The 17,823-nt window shown below is 42.8% G+C and overlaps 1 protein-coding gene across 1 annotated transcript in view; it reads right to left on the bottom strand.

Moving 5' to 3' along the window:
• The window catches only part of LOC148214022 (vomeronasal type-2 receptor 26-like), a 54,437-nt gene that overhangs the window by 27,589 nt on the left and 9,025 nt on the right, over nucleotides 1-17,823 (bottom strand). Inside the window, exons 2-3 of the mRNA XM_088128863.1 lie at nucleotides 16,051-16,226; nucleotides 13,602-13,893 (exon numbers count right to left, since the gene is read on the bottom strand). Coding sequence (XP_087984989.1) covers nucleotides 13,602-13,893; nucleotides 16,051-16,226 — 468 coding nt within the window. The remainder of the gene's footprint in view (nucleotides 1-13,601; nucleotides 13,894-16,050; nucleotides 16,227-17,823) is intronic.

The following is a 17,823-nucleotide window of genomic DNA, read 5'->3' as shown; positions in this document are numbered from 1 at the left end:
ACAATAAAACAAAGTAAATTAAGTAAAGCGCCAAGTCCAGATGGGCTGATATCTCAATATTATAGAGAATTTGAAGAGCAAGTATTAGAACCATTGACAAATACGATGAATGAAATTAGAGCAAGAAAGGCAATACCACCAACATGGGAGAGACATCTAGAACTGTGATTCATAAAGAAGAGAATGAATCAGAGAAACCATAGTCATCGACTAATTTCCTTCCTGAATGTAGGCTACAAGATTTTCACAATATTAGCTGGTAGACTGCAGAAATGTTTTTCAGATGTTATATATATTGACCAAAGTTCTTTTGTCCCAAAAACAAACATAAAGGACAACAGTAGGCTTCAAATTAATGAAGGGGAAGGAGAAGGAGAAGGAGAAGGGGAAGGAGAAGGAGAAGGAGAAGGGGAAGGGGAAGGGGAAGGGGAAGGGGAAGGGGAAGGGGAAGGGGAAGGGGAAGTGGGAGGAGGAGGGGGAGGGGGAGGGGAAGGGGAAGGGGAAGGGGAAGGGGAAGGGGAAGGGGAAGGGGAGGGGAAGGGGAAGGGGAAGGGGAAGTGTGGAGCCCACCACTCTATGTTGTCCTCATCACGTCTGGCTAAATAAGATCAGCTCCAGGAGCCTCCTCCCCCTTCCCCCAGTTGACCAATAAGGGACTTAATTTAATTTATGCAACAATACATTAAAGCTTTGAAAATATTTACTGTATATGGATCCAGGAATCCCATGCAAGATAGCAAATATTCTGGGAATTGCGTTCCACGCTGAGAGGGTTTATCACAAAGGGTGACTCTTAAAGACTCCATTAATATCCAAGGAAACCTCTTAATATTTATTTTGAATGTAACTATCTGAGAAAGGTCTCCTGAGATGAGAATACCTAAAGAGCTAATACATTCAGCTCTTCTGTAAGATTGTCACACATAAGGACACAAATCTTTGCTTCCTGGCATTAGTTCCGATTAGATTAATAAACAGAGTATCTTTCAGTTGTGTTGATCAAATGCATCAGAGCTATGTTCAAACTACCATCTGTACATAAGACCACTTGATATTCTCATGAATTAGGCCAAGAACCATGGCGGGAATAATCTGGTCTAAGCCTTCTGAGCAAGTATCAAACTTCAAAGGAGAAAGTAGACCTCCCTGTCTAGCACTTTTGTGGAGAGAGACAAAGTGGATGAGAAAAGACCATTGACCTCCACCTTCGATCCGGGGCTGCACAGGGAATCCTGATCCATTTGATCTGGCCTTCGGGACATCCCCCTTTGCCTAAGCTAACATTCATCACATTGCCCATGAATTTGATTAAAAGTTATCTTCTGCATCAAATGATGGAATTAAGGGTTTATGTTGTCTGTTTTCTTCAGGTCAGTTCAACTACTGACAGCTGAGTGTTATATGACCTGTACTTAGTTCTGGCCAATCTCACTTGATCATTTCTGGAAAAAAAAACCATATAAAAGATGTTCTGTTTCCTTCAAGTGAGAGTAGAACTGGATTACTGCTTTTAATATAGATGATTTTAGCCTTTCCCTTTGCTGGGGACTCTACAGAATAACTGTCTGTGTGTCTGTAAAGTCTGAGGGTCTGCAGAGCAAGTGAAGATTCAGGCATTACATCAGGAGTCCTTGAGGTTCACTCACACAAAAAAATGTCCTGAACATCCTATTTAGATACTCAATACATTCTAGAATAAAAATCCTTTTCCTTAGGACATTTGCTGTGGTTTGATAAGCTATAGGAAATAAGGAGTCAATGCCCAGGCACCCTTTTTCTGCTTCCCATATTGTATTACAGTGAAAAGAGGAGCAAAGCCTCAGCTGGTGCATCAACTGAGGCCTTGCCTGGTGCAAGAGGATCTGGCTACAGATACTCTCACACAGAGGAACACCTGGATAGAGTACTGCAATGTCTTTTACATAGTGCTACCTTTAAAGACTACAGACTGGGAAATTACAAGTAGCTTCAAACACAATGGCACAACTCTGTTAATTGACTCCTGCTGGCCTCAGGAAGGTGGTCCAGATCCGGCTCTTTCTCCAGGTGTTGGGTCTAGGTGAGCGGATCTCGCTGTTGGTTGTTTTCATTCAGTTCTCCATTTTGAGCATCTGACTTATCTTTTAATGATATGTGGATCATTTTTCTTGTTGTACGCCACCCAGAGATACTTATATACATTCATTCATTCATTCATTCATTCATTCATTCATTCATTCATTCATTCATTCATTATCTCGAATTTGGACACCGCCCATCTCACGATGAAATGACTTAAAATAATTTTATGGGCATTTAATTATTGGTTCAGATCTTCTCATTGACTATTACCTTATCAAGATCTGCCCTTTGGAAGAAAGGAAATCTGCAGCCTGTCCCCAGTGTTTCGTCAGCATGCCTTTTGCTACTTACCAGATTTTTTTCTTTTTCAGAAGGCAAACCATTGAACTGATATCCAGCTTCTTAAGAGCAGGATTTGGGACTCTTTGCCCAAAGGAACCAGTCTGAACTCACAGAAAATAACATACAACAAACAAAGCTAAAGTTCCAATGGAGGAGAATATATGTAGCTCAGGGTTGAATTGTGGAGTCCTTGGGGCTCTCTGAACTTGGTTGTTTGATTACAGACATTTCATCATCCGATTAAGTAATGTGATAGTACTAGTGAGTGTAGGGCTTGCTCCCTGTTTATATACAGTAGCTTGGCCTGCCAGTGTTGGTGGGGGTGTGGTTTTCTTCTTGGTAGTTCCTTGATTAGGGTTTGTTTTAGTAACCCAAGAAGAAAAAACAGGAGTCATCTACAACATACAGTGTAAGGACGGTAACAGCCACTACGTAGGACAGACAGGCAGAAGACTAGCAGAGCGCATCCATGAGCACAAACTAGTAGTCAGAAGACATGATAAAAACTCCTTAATCTCACAACACATGGACAGACTCCACTATAGTTTCAACTGGGCAACTGTGAGTATCCCAGACCAAGCTAAATCCAAAACCACTAGGGAATTCCTGGAAGCTTGACAGATAATTCCTGGAAGCTTGACAGCAGGGATTAACACCAGACAAACAATCAAGCAGCAAACAATACCCTAATGAAGGAACTACCAAGGAGAAAACAAGACCCCCACCAGCACTAACAGGACAATCTATATACAGAGAGCAAACCCCATTCACTTCTAGCACTGAAGATGTTACCTAGTTGGGTAACAAAACGTCTGCAAGAAAACAACCAAGCTCAAGGAGCACTAGGGACTTCCCAAAGCTAAAGTTGAATGCGAGCTCTAATTAAAATCTCTGCCAAGTAATTCCCCTCAACATACAATGGATTGCAGTTTCTCTTTTTGAACCACCGATAACAAAAATTGAAACATGACCTGGGAAGTTGTGTCAGGTTCGGTCAGCACGGGGCTTTGGGGAAGCTCGCAGCCAGACCACGCGAACTCCACCGGCGGTAGCTAGCGAGGAAAAGAGGAACTGAAAGCGCCGCTAATTAATGGGCCACCTGCGCCCAGCCAAACAGGAAAACCGCAGCGGACGTTTTAACTCTACACTGATAACGGCGCGAGCCAACCATGAACGGGGCCGCAGGCAGTGAAACAAGATCGCCGCGCAACGCAGAACCCTCGGGCTTGCACGTAACGGGGGGGAACCAACCCACGCCGGAGGGGACTGCCAATCAAGGACAATGGACCCTGGCCGAACCTGCCATCATGGACAATTAAGAGGGATTATTGGGGGGGCGATAATCCGCAGCGGTAATGCGATCGCGGGGCGAAAAAAGCGCGGGAAGGGGGGAATATAACGAGTGATGCAAATGTACCAAGCCAGTCCTGGCTTTGCTTGTGACTGCTACGTTACGCATGAGTAAACTTCTTTTGTGAACTACATGTGTCACGGGAGTTTCTCTGTCGAACGGGGCAAACCTTTCAAGTTGTACATTTTATTGGGTTTTTGTATCTCCCTTGAGTAGCTGGTGGGAGACTTTTATTGTACAAAAGGAAAGCTTAAAAAGAAAACAAAAGAAAAGAAATTGTCAATTATAAATGCCTTCAGCTAGTTCAGAAATTAATCTTAATAATACATTTATTTTCTAATTTAACTACCCATTTTCTTTCAGCTCTTTATCTACACTATATTCTTCAAAATCCAGTTGCACTCTACCTTGATATCTTTTTATTCTCTATCTCCAGTGTACTTTTTATGGCTGACTTCGATATTTCTGTTGCCTTAATCCTTCTATATCTCTACTGTCACTCTCTCTGCAGCTGTACTCCTTTTCCTTCGGAGTTCAATCTGCCTTTCATCTTTTTTTAGTTTCTATTTTCTATTTCTGTTCTGACTTTTCTAAGTCTTGACTTTTTCTTCACCTTCCTGCTGGTTTGTTCCTGGCTGGGCTTCTGGACTCTCCTCCACTTCTTCCCAATCTTTCCTCCATCTGAGGGAAACACCTTTCTCTCCCCAGTTCTCTCAGCTCTGCCTCCTTTCCCATTGCCTTTTCTTATCAGGGCTGTCGATCCTTGAGTTTTTCTCTTTATTTGACTCCTGGCTTTGGCTCTGCTTATCCAGCCTCTTCCTCATGAGGCCTGTGGTGGCAGAGCTCCCAGGCAGCCGTCTTCTCTTCCTCCTTCTTGCCTCTTGCCCAATGGTGCTCTTTGACGGGCAGCTGGGTTGTCCTGGTGATGGGGGAGGGCCAAGAAAGTGTGGGAGGAAGGAGTGCAGGGGCTTATAACCTGCTCAGGCACCCTGTGCTTCCACAGCCACATTATTTATCTTATTTATTTGGGTTCATTTATTTATTAGAATGCAATTATTTATTATAAATAACAACAACAACTATTGTAGTTGAGGCACTGGCCTGAACAGGAGAAAGCTACTTCCTGTTACAGAGGAGACTTGTATCTGTAACAGAAATTTTGAAAGTAGCAAGCCCTTCCAGACCCTGGAAGGAGATTGCAATGGACTTTATTGTGGATCTGCCAGAGAGCAGAAAAAAGTCTATAATTTGGACTGTTACTGATCTCTTCTCTAAACAAACTCACTTCATCCCTTGTAAAGCCATCCCCTCAGCACCTGAACTGGCTGAATTGTTTATTCAACATATATACAAATTACACAGTTATCCTGAAAGAGTGATCAGCGACAGGGGGGTCCAGTTTGCCTCTAAATTCTGGAGGGCATTTTTAACCCTTTTGGGATCCAAGCAAGCTATGAGCTCTTCTTTTCATCCTCAGACAGACGGGGTGCCAGGGAGGAGGCATGCAGGGTTGGAACAATATTTGAGATGCTTTATAAACTATCAACAGGACAATTGGGTGGACTTATTACCTTATGCTAAAGTGGCTTACAATAATGCTATCCATGATAGTACAGGTCTGTCCCCTTTCCAAATTGTATCAGGACAAGACTCTGTACCTATACCTGAACTGCCTCATGCACAGACAGGGGTTAAAGCAGTGGATGAATGGGGGGACAGAATAAGACAATTGTGGCCAATCACAGAACAAGCCATTGCAAAAGCAAGAGAAAGTTATAAAAAACAGGCAGATAAAAAGAGAGCCCCACATGAACCTTGGAAAATGGGGGACAAACTGTGGTTATCTACTAAGAATCTGAAATCTTCACGTGCATGTAAACACCTTGGATACAAGTATGTAGGACCTTTCATAGTGGAAAAAGTAATTAACCCTGTTTCTGTACACTTGAAGCTCCCCAAAACCTTCAGGAAGATTAATCCTATTTTCCACAGTGAACTGTTGAAACCCTACAAGGAATCTGATAAGTGGAGACCAGCAGTGCCCAATCCAGACCCTATTATGATTGAAAGGGAACGGCACTTTGAGGTCCGGGAGATATTGGACTCTAGAAAACATAGAGGAGACATTCAGTATTTGGTGCATTGGAAACATTTCCCTAAATCTTTTGCTGAATGGGTCTCAAAGAAACATGTTAAGACACCTGACTTGCTCTTGGAATTTTATAAAAAATATCCAAACAAACCTAAGTAAGATTTTTGGCACAATGTAATGTATATATTCGTAATTAAAGAACCTCAATTTATTATTTTCTAGGCTTCCCGACCATTGAGGCCAAGAGGGGCCTTGTGAGGGGGCACCATGTCAGAACCTGCATCAACCAACAATTGTTAATTTACAAAGCATAGCAGTCAATGGGAGTTTGATTGATTTGCTTCTGCCAATTGTGACAAGGGAGGGGGACTAGTAGATAATGGTTGTAATTGGAGTAGTACTGGGAGATGGTGAGGAGCTTAACCTGATATGGGCAATGAGGCCGGACCTGATTGCAGGCAAGGCCAGTGGGGGCCTGATGGCCAGGAAGGAGCTATGTATCCCTGGGAGGAAGGAAAGAGATCACCACCAGGTGAAGAGGAATTGAGGTGCCAGGGCAACAAGGGGACGGGGGATAAATAGGGAAGTTTACCCAGGCTTTAGTTTTAGCAATGTTTTGTTTCAAGCTGCATGTACCACACAATAAAGGAGCATTTATCTCAACCAGGCCTGGTTTCATGAGAATTCTTCTGAATGGGGGTTTGGACTTTGTGGACTTGACAGCGGGAAACTCTTCAGCAAGGATCCTCTTCTCAAAAGGTTGACCGCCAGTTAACCAGACAGGGAAATCATGCCTAACAATAATTTTGACTTCCTTGGTTTGAACGTTATTGACTTTTCAGTGCAAGGGCTGACCTCAACCTCCTTTTCCAGAAACGCTGCAGATCTTTACTCTCACCCCACCGATCCCCTTGGGGAGCCACTGAGCACTTCTTGCCACCGCAAGGTATTTTCCATGAACTACGTTGCCTGGCAACCTCCCCGAACCACTGTATGGGTAAGAGCACATTCCCACATTCTGGGCTACCTCCTTGGGGAAGAAAATTGGGGAGAAATATGGAGCAATTCTATTGCCATAATGCAACTGTGTGGCTTAAATGCATGTGTCTACTGGTTTCTGCCCTTCCTGAGAGACAGAGCAATATCACAAAAGAAACACAAAATCAAACTTAATAACAAAAAGGATTATGAACCCTTTTTACTTTAAAAGAATTATGCAGAAGTATACACAATATTTCAGGAAGACCAGAGAAGGAGGATGGTCTGCTATGAAGGAATGCTTTCCTTTCATTATGGGAGATGTTGCAGTTTGATGTTACAGACTACCAGACATTTATAAGCAAAACTAACATTTTCCTGCCCACCTGCAAGATGACAATGCAAGGGTGAGGTACACATCCAATTATCCTAATTTCTACACAGAAATAAAAGCATTAGATTTTACTTTACTGGATAAAAAGACAGACAAAATGAAATTTCCTAGCTGGACCTGTATCAATTTTCCAAAGCAAAATTTCCTCTCCTTCACTTCCCAGGACTTCCTTCAGCTGTCCAGGGAGACCCCACTTCGGAGACTGTGAAGAAATGGTGAGAGGAGGACAACTTCTAAGACCTCCTTTTCAAGTTGTGCAGCCTGGGAATTACTCCATGCTTGTAATACTGGCTTAACTCATTGAAACCACTTAGGGAGTGGGTGCAAGGGGCTGGGGGGAGGGGGCAGTATGGCCAGTTTGCTTTCAGCAGGATAGGTGGTAGCAGTGGAACCATGGCTAAACCATAGCAAGGCCATGCAGAGGGTATTTAGAAGGTTGAACCTAGGAAGCCTAGTGTATTATAAATCTTTTTAGAGATGGCAAACACACAGAATGTACACAAAAGTATGACTTTGAGAAAAAGATTGCAGAAGTAATCAGATATTGATTTATGCTGTCACAACTACCTGCTCCTTGGTGTTTAGATCTGGTCTTAGTAAAATAATGTAGCACTTAGGGAAAAAGATGAAGCCCAGCAGGCCAGCACTGGAAGCCAAAATGGAGAAAATCTGCACGGCCACCATGTACTTCCCTTTGGTGCTCAGGTAGGAGGGTACAAAGGACACCCAGACACTGCAGAAGACCAGCATGCTGAAAGTGATCAGCTTGGCTTCATTAAAGGCCCCAGGGAGGTTCCTGGCCAGGAAAGCCACCATGAAGCAGATGGCAGCCAGGAAGCCCATGTAGCCAAGAGCAATATAAAACATGGCAAGAGACCCTTCATTGCATTGCAGGATGATCTCTCTTAGTTGGGAGTGCATGTCAGAATCAGGAAATGGGGGAGAGACCACCAGCCAGATGCTGCAGATGACCACTTGGATACTGGAAGAACAAAGGATGATGGAATTGGCCAGACTCCTCCCTAGCCACCTCCTCATTCTGTTCCCTGGCTTTGTGGCCAGAAACGCAAGGACTACCATGACTGTTTTGGCCAAGACAGAAGAGACAGCAATCGAGAAGAAGATGCTGAAGGCTGTCTGTCGGAGAAGGCAAGTGGCTGTCCTTGGCCGGCCAATGAAGACGAAGGTGGTCGAGACGGAAAGCAGGAGGGAGACGAGGAGGATGTAAGAGAGGCTCCGGTTGTTGGCTTTGACGATGGGAGTGTCTCTGTGTTTCACAAAGATTGCTAGTATAAATACAGTAGGTAAGGACAAGAAAAGTGCAAGGGAGGCCAAGATGGTCCCCAGATATTCATTGTACGTCAGAAAGCTTATTTCCTTAGGGACACATTTATTTCGCTCCTTATTTGGATGCTGGTCTTCAGGACATTTGGTGCAATGATCTGCATCTGAAGAGAAGAAAAGTAACATTTCTCAGGTTCAGCCACTAATTTATTTTTTTCTATGACATCACCAAAGATGCTGCATGGTGTAAGGAATAGAAAAAAACAAAAGAAGGTGCAACTTTAGGGACTGTGACCAACTTTATTAAATGCCAAGGGCCGCTTTCTGCTTTTTAACCCTGGTGGAGGATGCATGCGAATGAGTTAGCAGTTCATCTTTCATACCTTGGCTTCCTAGCCTGTCTATTTTTAAATATGTTTCAGAAATTAGCCAATCAAGGTGAGATCTTCACAGAGGGAGAAGTGTCAACCTTCTTATTGAAGGGCTGCCTCACTGTGGAGTCACCCACCTTCCTGAGAGGAGAAGGTCCCCTCCGCACAGAAAACACAGTCATAGCAGCAAATGGGCTCCCCTTCCTGACCCACCTTGAAAAATCCAGACTGACACCTTTCCACACACCTGGAGGGAAGCAGACTCTGAGCACAAAAATGGGAACATAAAGGATGATAGATTAGGGTTGACATCAAAGGAAAGAAATGGTAGGCTAGGTCCATTTAATGGGAGCAGCTGTTTATCCAGGAATCTCCCTTCTGAGAGATCAAAGCATCTGAGTCTAGGAAGAGATGTTCCTTCTTTTTCACCTCTAGACTGTGGAAGAGTCTGCAATGAGAGATTAGATTTGCCTTGACTCTGTTGGCCTTTGAGAGAAATGGTCAAATGGAGTTCCAGGAGTCCTTTGTAAGAGCCAGCCTAGCATTTTAGGAATTGGTTATTGCATTATGTGCTTTTCAGTTTTGTAAACCAGCGAGAAGCATAAGATTATGTCAGTCTAGTATTGCATATATAAAAAAGACACAAATAAATAAACTCTGTCTTCCAGTGATTCTGCTGCCTCAATTTTTTACATATTTGTCTACTGTTCCTTATCAGTTTTCGTCTGCAGGCATCTTGGGACTGTTGTCTTCCCAGTCCACATCTGTAAAACATGACAACTATGGAAAGCATTATAAAAATAAAAGCAAAATGGCATTGTTTGAATTGGGAATCCAGACTCCCTTAATCAGGCGTAGCAGTGGACATGTAAGCCACAAAGGTCAGGAGAGGTTCTCTGCAACACTTCTGAAGCCTTGAAGGGCTTCAGAGACTTCACAGAAGCTCCACTGAGAATTTGTTAATCAATGACAATGCTGAAGAGGACAAATAGGAATGAAATGGTTTTCCCCACCTGGTTAGACTTTTGGGGCCAAATAGCAGCATCCTGGTCGATGACAAACTTGGGTTCCTGGGATTTCTGTCTTGCAAAACTCCCAAACTTCACCCTCACAACAGACTTGTTGGGAAACCATAACCAGTTCACAATCTCCAAGTCAGCTGCCAGCTCTCCGTTCTTGTCCAAATACACCCCATCCATGGAATGGTTGTAAAACTGGGGGGTTTCCAGGAAAGGATGGAGCTAGAAAGGGAAAAACATCGACAACAAATGTCTTGCAGCCTTTTACACAAGAAAGAATGAGCCTCTCTTGTGCCATTCTCAAGCTAGGATCTTCTGATTCACTAGATAGGTAAAGCCTCCAGGTCAAGGAAGAACATGGCTATCATCTGCCCTGGTTTCTTGTAGTGTTTTTCAATTTCTCAGCCTAGCTTGCAGCCCTAGGACTTTCTGGTGGTGTCCCATCCCCATCCTCTCCAGGCCTGACCCTCCATGACTTCTAAGCCCAGACGTGAAGGGCCAGCTGCAGTCACCTCTTCAGTTCTGATTCATCGTGGTTCTCTACTTGAATGGCTATGAAACTAATTCATGTTTGAAGGACCCGAATTTTATTCATGAATACTTTTTTCTCTGTATTAGGAGACTTGACATTTTTATCTCCAAATTGAATACTAATTTGAACTCTAAATCTAAATCTAGACCTACACCACAACTGTGTCTATATATATCTACATCTATCTTTCTCTTCCAGAAGAAGTGGACTGCACTTGTGCTTGATACATTGGTAGAAGGAGTTTCTCAGAGTAAGAATACAGGAATGTCCATAATCAGTGGCCCCTTAAGAGGGAATGTGAGAAACATAAATTGGTTTTCCATGGAAAAGGTGGGAGGTGAAGTCCTTGGAACTCAACCTGGAGATGTCTGCCTTGAGGGAAGAGGAAATGAGCTGCTGGGAATGGATTCAGTTGGGAATGACATTAAATATGAGTTGATAAACATTCTGTGTTGAATTTCTGGGAATCTTTGTCCCAGTTTGAGATGGATGGCAGGAGCCTGACCACATTATTCTCAATTTAAGAAGCAGTTTGAGCCCAAAGCTTCATCTTTTCTTCAAATGCCATGGAGGTATAAACTTCTCCTTAGGAAACCCTACTATGGCCACTTCGTTGGGCACATTTTGCTCCTCACACCCAAGTATTCTTTGTTGTACCAATCCCAATGTGAGTCTTAATCACTAAACACACTATTGGTTTAAAAGTTAAAGAAATAAGTAGCAGAAAGGACATATGGCTGGTAGCCCCTAAAGAATGGAGATGCTTTGGACATGGTCCCAGCACAATCCATTTTGGTAGCAAGGATGGAGGGGGTGAGAATGACAGAGGGAGGGAGGGAGGGAGGGAGGGCTCACTACAGACACCAGCAAATGCCCATTTAGAAACTGGGTTATGCATTTATTCAATTTACAAGGCTGCCTAATTGGCAATGACTGGTTAGGAGGATGGAAGGCTCCAGGAGAGGCAGCCAGGTTAATCCTGTAGAAAAGACCCTCCCAGCTGGATGGGAGGATGGCAGCTTCCTGCAGAGAAGGAGCAGGGAAAATGCAGTTCTCCAGAGACAGAGGGGTCTCACCAGATGTGGCAGCTGTTACCACATCGCCTGCAAGAAGGGAGGCAAGATGAGGGTGGAACAAATGGGACCAACATGTAGCAGGATCCAGAACATAACATTTTCCAATTATCATTTGTTGTCCTAGCCTTCTCCCTCTTTTTATCTACCATACAAACATGATAGTTAATGTCAGCATGAGAGAGTCATTTGTTTGAAGGAGTGTGTTTGGGATTATCTCCTCAGAACAATCTGGCTTCCCCTCTCCATTTGATAACTTCCTCCTGCTTAAGTAATTTTAAAAGTAATGGTTGTGTTCAGCTGAGATTCTTTGATGGAAAAGGAAATACCTGCCAAGGTTGTAGCCCATCCAGTCCCAAGATCTTTCCAGCTTCCTTCAGTATCCTCCTCTTGGATCTGGAGATACAGGCAGCATTCAGGGCTCGTGCCACAGCCCAGATGGAGTTGTAAACATGGTGGCTGTCGAGAGTAAGGGTGGCTTCAACCTCCTCCTGTCGTAGACTTTCCACTTCTTCATCCTCTTCGCATCTCAACTAGCCTTTAACAGAAAAGGGATGCTTTTGAAATGAACACGGAAAAATTTTGTTGCCAAACTCAAAGATTGAAGGGGAGAAGAGGTAAACAACATCACGGTTTATCCATTTCTTTGTCTGAATGGAAAAGGTGAAAATGCTGTGAACACGTTGGAAATTTTGATACTGCAAATTAAAAGTGAGGTCCCCCATGGCTGTTACAATCCAGATTTTTCCTGCAGTAGGTTTTATCAAGAGCTGCAACATATGGTCAATGAATGCCATTCCATAGAAATAGAAAGTATGCAAAGTGGGCTCTGCATAGTAAATAAATACATTGACTTGTTTCCATCTGAGGTATAAATCACCGTCCAAATTGTATACATTCCTATTATACCCAGATATAATTTGTGAGAAAACAGCACAAATGCCATTTTGGGTGAGTAAAGGTGTTAAAGTTTTGAAGAACCTTTCTCCATTATCAGTTTCTGGAGCAACGAGACCCACTGAGGTCCATCTGAAATGCTGGATCATTTTAACCATCCCTGCGTATTGGATTCCTTCTTTTGGGAGCATCCGATAGAAAAAAGGGAACTGGGTTTTATCATTCAGATCATCAGAAACAAAATCATAAGCAATCTGGAGAAAATGGAAGGAATTGGTAATGACCCGTGAAATCCAATTCATACATATTATTCATTCCGAATTGTAAGTAATTCCAAATTGTAATATGATTTCAGCACCAACAAACGCACTCAAAATGGAGACTTGCTCAGTTCTTCGGGGCAACACAAGAAAGCCAAAGATTTTGCCATCATGCCAGTCAGCCTTTGGTTGACATTTCTGAGTGAAAGGATCTCAAATATTGACTACATGGGCCAGACATGCAGACCGGCAGCAGTGCCCTTCTCTATCTCGGTAGCAAAACCGTCACTGAGATCAGCGTCTGGTGACTTCATGGACACACCCCTACAGCTTTCTCATCAGGTGTATGGAATTGGGTTGCTAATGCCTTGCTGTGGGATTTATTATTATTTTTTACTTTCCCAGTCTATCTACAGCCTGATGTTCTCCCATCCAAGCCTCAACCAGGACCAAGATGCTTAGAAGGAAAGATACAGAAATTATTATATTGTTTTCTGCCACTGTTTCCCGCAAAAGCCCCACCAGCTATTTATCCTTTCTTGTATGTTTTAAATTATCTTACATTTAGATAAACCCTTATGGGTTATGTTTGATTTTCAAAAATTTCATAGGACTGCTGTACTCATCAACAGCTGGAATAGATGGTGGCCTTTCTCCCTGAACTGCCGGCAGTTTGAAGAAGAGATAGGTGCTTGTAATACATTCTTTCATTTACCCAAATCAATTTTTGATATTGTTTTGGAATTTTGAATTTTATTTGAGTAGAGAGGAGCAATGAAAGAGGTTTTGCTCTTAGAGAGGAAACTTCTATAAAATTACTGATAGCACTCTTGATCAACCAGTTTTATGTCTCTACTACAGCATTAAAAATCTCTTGTATCTTTTTGGAATAGTCTTGAAGATTCCAGGGAAGAGACTGACCATAATCCACACCTTTCCCTGCTAACCTGTGGGATTTTGTAGATGCTGAGCATGGTTGCAATATGTCGGGAGAGGTCAGAGTCCATCCCTTCAAGGACCGCCAGCAGCTTTTTCTGTCTTCCGCATTTGTAGTTTGGAACATTTGCCTCCCCAGCAGAAAGCAGGTCCAGCAAGGCTTCAGCATTCATCTCTGCATTGAAATGATTGTCATGGACGTTGTAGCCCAGAGTGATGTTGGGTAGGATGAGGGGATTCTGGTTGATCTCACGGATGGCAATCAAGAAGGACAGGAGGTACCAGACATGAATGTTTTTATCCCTGAAAAAACAGAAGATGTACCGTTGTCCCAAATTCATTTGTAGTACCCCATTCACTTCTTTTTTCCTTACAGATATCAAGAGGAAGAAGTAGTAATCTTAATTCAGAAAGGGAATATGATGGGACAAGCATGAGTGGACCTGGGTGGGATGATACTCATGATTGGGGGAGGGGCTGCAGGCTTTGACCCAACATCTGAAGAAAATGAAGCGCTCTGAAGTTTAATAAAAAGGAGAAAAAGACTGATGCTGATCTCTTCTAATACATTTGGATGTTAACTGAATATAAAAATAGTACATTCAACCTCTAAGCTTAGGAGTAAATGATGTAGATACTTGAGAAGTAAAAAGGATGCATCATTAAATATCTTCAACGTTACAGAAAAATTAAACTTGCAGTGAACGCTATTGAGAAAACTTAGATATCTTACAAATGTAACTACAGGAGTGATTTCTTAAATCACTGGAAATATAACAATCAGATTGGTTCATTCTTCCACATTTGGTTACATTGTAAAGCTCAGCAAGTTCAGAAAATGAATAAAACTCTTTCCTTTCCAGCCTGCAATTTTTCTATTACAGATCGCAAACCCTACATTTCTACAAAGTGCACTCAGTGAGTTTTCCATACGGTAAGAAATTCAGGAATACTTTGTCCTTCTTACTGGAAACCATGTATAATTCATTCTGCAAAATAACATCTGTGGGATTGTGCCTCAACATCAACAATAACCTTGTATTTGTGGTTAAGGTGAATGGAAACCATTTTTGGACCAGCTTCTCCCACATCTGAAATTGGGGTTTCTCTCAGCTTAAACTACTATCACATAAACCTTCTATGAGCTGTTAAATGAGGAGAGATCTTGAATTCATGAGACTGAAATTACTGTAATCTTTCACATTATTCCATGACTGAATCTGGCTCATTGCTGTATTAATTTTATTTTAATAAGGTCTGTACTTCTTACGTGAGCTATTTAGATACATAGATTGAAATTGACGTATGCTAATAATCTTTATTAAAAATGCAGGCCTAAGAGGAAATCTTGTAGGTCTCCTCCTGAAAGAAAATTTCAAGCTATTTCCGCTCGTGTTTAATTCTTAGGAAAGTTCTTTAATCACAGGCTGTTGTTTTTTATATTATCCCCACCAGATCCCAATATCATTATTTTCCCCTTCATAGTAACTTTGCCCAGCATTTCAGAACCTTTACTTTTATTCAGGTTTGAAGTGAACCAACAGTATTTTTCCTTTTGTTGCTCATTTCTGAGATCTGGATCTATTTTGCTTTGATTTCAACATCCAGGATTAATTTGAGGTGATGAATAAAAGAGGCCAGCTCACTGCTCATTTCCAACTCTCATTTCTGAAGGACAAAATCCATGACCTCACAGATTCAATTTTGGTCTGTGCTGTTATATGTAACTTACTTCTATTGTTAAACTTTCAAGCAATCAGCCAGTATGAGCTGCAAGAGACTGAAAGCAATTTGCCCTCAGGGAGGTTACCTTCTTGCCTTCTTCCCCAGGATGCATATTTTCCCTCTCCTCCCCCTTTCTGCTGATCGACCCCAGAAAACAGATGTTAAGTGGGATGTGCAGATGTAGCTGGTCCTGTCTGCCCTGCCTGCCCTTGAAGGCTCTCCTGCCCAGCCAGCTGCAGGGAGAAGGGGGGAAATTTGGTCCAGGGACTTTGGGGACTAAGAAGATGTCCTGCGTTTCGTCCATTGTGTCACTTACCAGGAATAATGGGTCTTATCTCTCTCTCTTCTGAAGCCGAGTTTTTAATATCAGGAGAGAAACTCTCTCAGCTCCCCAATTTTCTGAGAAAGTGACAGCCTCGGCCTCAACCTCCCTTCTCACTTGCCAATTTCCCTCCACTTCATTTCTCTTCAGAGGTTTTACACAGCAGACATGATTCTTGCTGTGCATCTGAAGGTCAGGCAACCTTGGTTTGCTCTTTAGGTCAAAAGGGGTTTCTCCAGATGAAATAGCAGGTCAGGCATTTGGCTTTGCCTCAGTGTTGATGCATCTCCAACCTTTCCTCACCTCCAACAGAAATTTAGGAGGGACAAGATCATGGGAAGGGAGTAAAATAAATTAGAGATAATTAGCAGCAAATGAACTAGCAGCAACTCCATCCCCAAATAATGACTCACCAGCGGAAAGGTTGGTTGGAGGGAATCTCAGTGAAAGTGTAAAGTGGATTTACACTTTTCTTTGCAGTAATGATTCCCCCAAAGAGATAATCGCCTGGCCTGAAGTGATTTATCCAGTCAAAAAGTTCTCGTTGTGAAGTCAAGGGGCATTTTGTCTTCATCATCTCACAGGATATCTGGGGAAGGAGAAGCAGAAAAAAGAGGAGAACCATTCCTCGCATCGCTGGCACACCCACTTGCTCCTCACAAGCAGTCGGGAGAAGGATTGGAAGCAGCCCGAATGTGAGAGTTTGGGGGCTTCCTTGTGCAAAAGCTTTGTGTCTGAAAGGAATTTAGAGAAATAATCCTCCTCAAGGGCCCTGGTCTTCAGCTCCAAGTCTCAGTGGTGCAGGAGACTTTTATGCTGCTGTCCTTTCGGGCTCAGGGCAAGACATCATCCTTTGTACCACTCTGCTCTGCTGGTTGTTTCAAAGGTGATCTTGAGGGAAATCCCTGGAGATTTGTTCAGAAGACAAACAAGACCATCCTCAGTTGTAAATTGCAAAGAGGAGAAAATCAGCTCTGCCACATCCTGAATTCATTGGGGTGTGTTGGGGAGGGGGGAGATGGAGCCAGAGAAAATTTGTTTTCCAGATGGACCAGATGCGGTCCCCTCATCTCAGACGTTTTATGAGGGGACAAATTTAGCATTTCAAACACAGTTTCTATGTGAATGAATAAATCCATGTTCAGGGCAATTAAGGATCCCAAATATTTTGAGAGTTTCTTTTCACGTAGTCAGAAGAGAACAAGCTTTCATGAGGTCTAGCCATTACGAAAAAAATGAAAGATGGATCAGAGCCTCCTGCCTGAAAAAGGGGGATAAGGAGACTTTTCTCTATGTGTGTGAATGTATGTGTGTGTGTATTTCAAATCTGGTCACTGCCCATCTCACTAGGGAGTGATTCTGGGTGGTTTACAGTAAAATCAAGAATAAATATTATTTAAAATACAATAAAAATGCAATAAAAACCATATTCATACATAAATAATAATACCTTCCAACGTACTGCTGGTAGATAAGGATATTAACCTACAGGAGCATCTTCAAGGTGCTAGCCACCCCTCTTCTTGCCCCACATGAGTTGGCAGAGCCAGGTCTTCACCCCTTTCTGGAAGGTCGAGAGAGTAGGGGCCTGCCTCACCTCTGCAGGAGGGTATTCTATAGGGTGGGGGCAATGGCAGAGAAGGCTCATTTTCTGGGCCCCACCAGTCAACATTTTTTCATCAACGGGGTCCATAGCATGACTTGATGGACAGTGCCTATGAAGAGGAGGGTGGTGTGAGAGATGAAGGCTATCAGGGAGGAGGGGGTGCATTCCAGGAGGGGAAAGGAGACAAGAGACAATACAGTCTGCAGGGGCAGTGTGGGAAGTGAAAGAGGTTCAGGATAGCCACTCCGTAGAATCTCCCAGTGTAGAACAACTAGTTGCTGTAGTATAGATTTAGTTTGGCAAGATTCTGTCTATAAGGTGTAAGCAAATAAAGGAATTTACTCAGCTGGTGTCAGAATCGGCAGCAATCAAAATATATATCAACTAGAGGACTCTTTTATTAGCATAGTAAATGCCATTTGTATATAGGGAATGTTTTCGTAGCTTGCTTTGATTCTGCCATTCTCATTGGGGGGGGGGGCTCAGTGAAAGAAGACAGAGCCGGAGCAAGATTGAAGGCCAGGAAGAAGACGTGTTATCGGGGCTGGAATGTACAAAGTCACACCTCTATGAGAACTGA

This window comes from Python bivittatus, unplaced genomic scaffold (genome assembly GCF_059951505.1).
Source record: "Python bivittatus isolate LINGU-HERP-01145 unplaced genomic scaffold, Pbiv_v1 ctg000820_np1212, whole genome shotgun sequence".
Classification (NCBI taxonomy): domain Eukaryota; kingdom Metazoa; phylum Chordata; class Lepidosauria; order Squamata; family Pythonidae; genus Python; species Python bivittatus.
The sequence above is the reverse complement of the archived record's forward strand: the minus strand, read 5'-3'. Positions and strand labels throughout refer to the sequence as shown.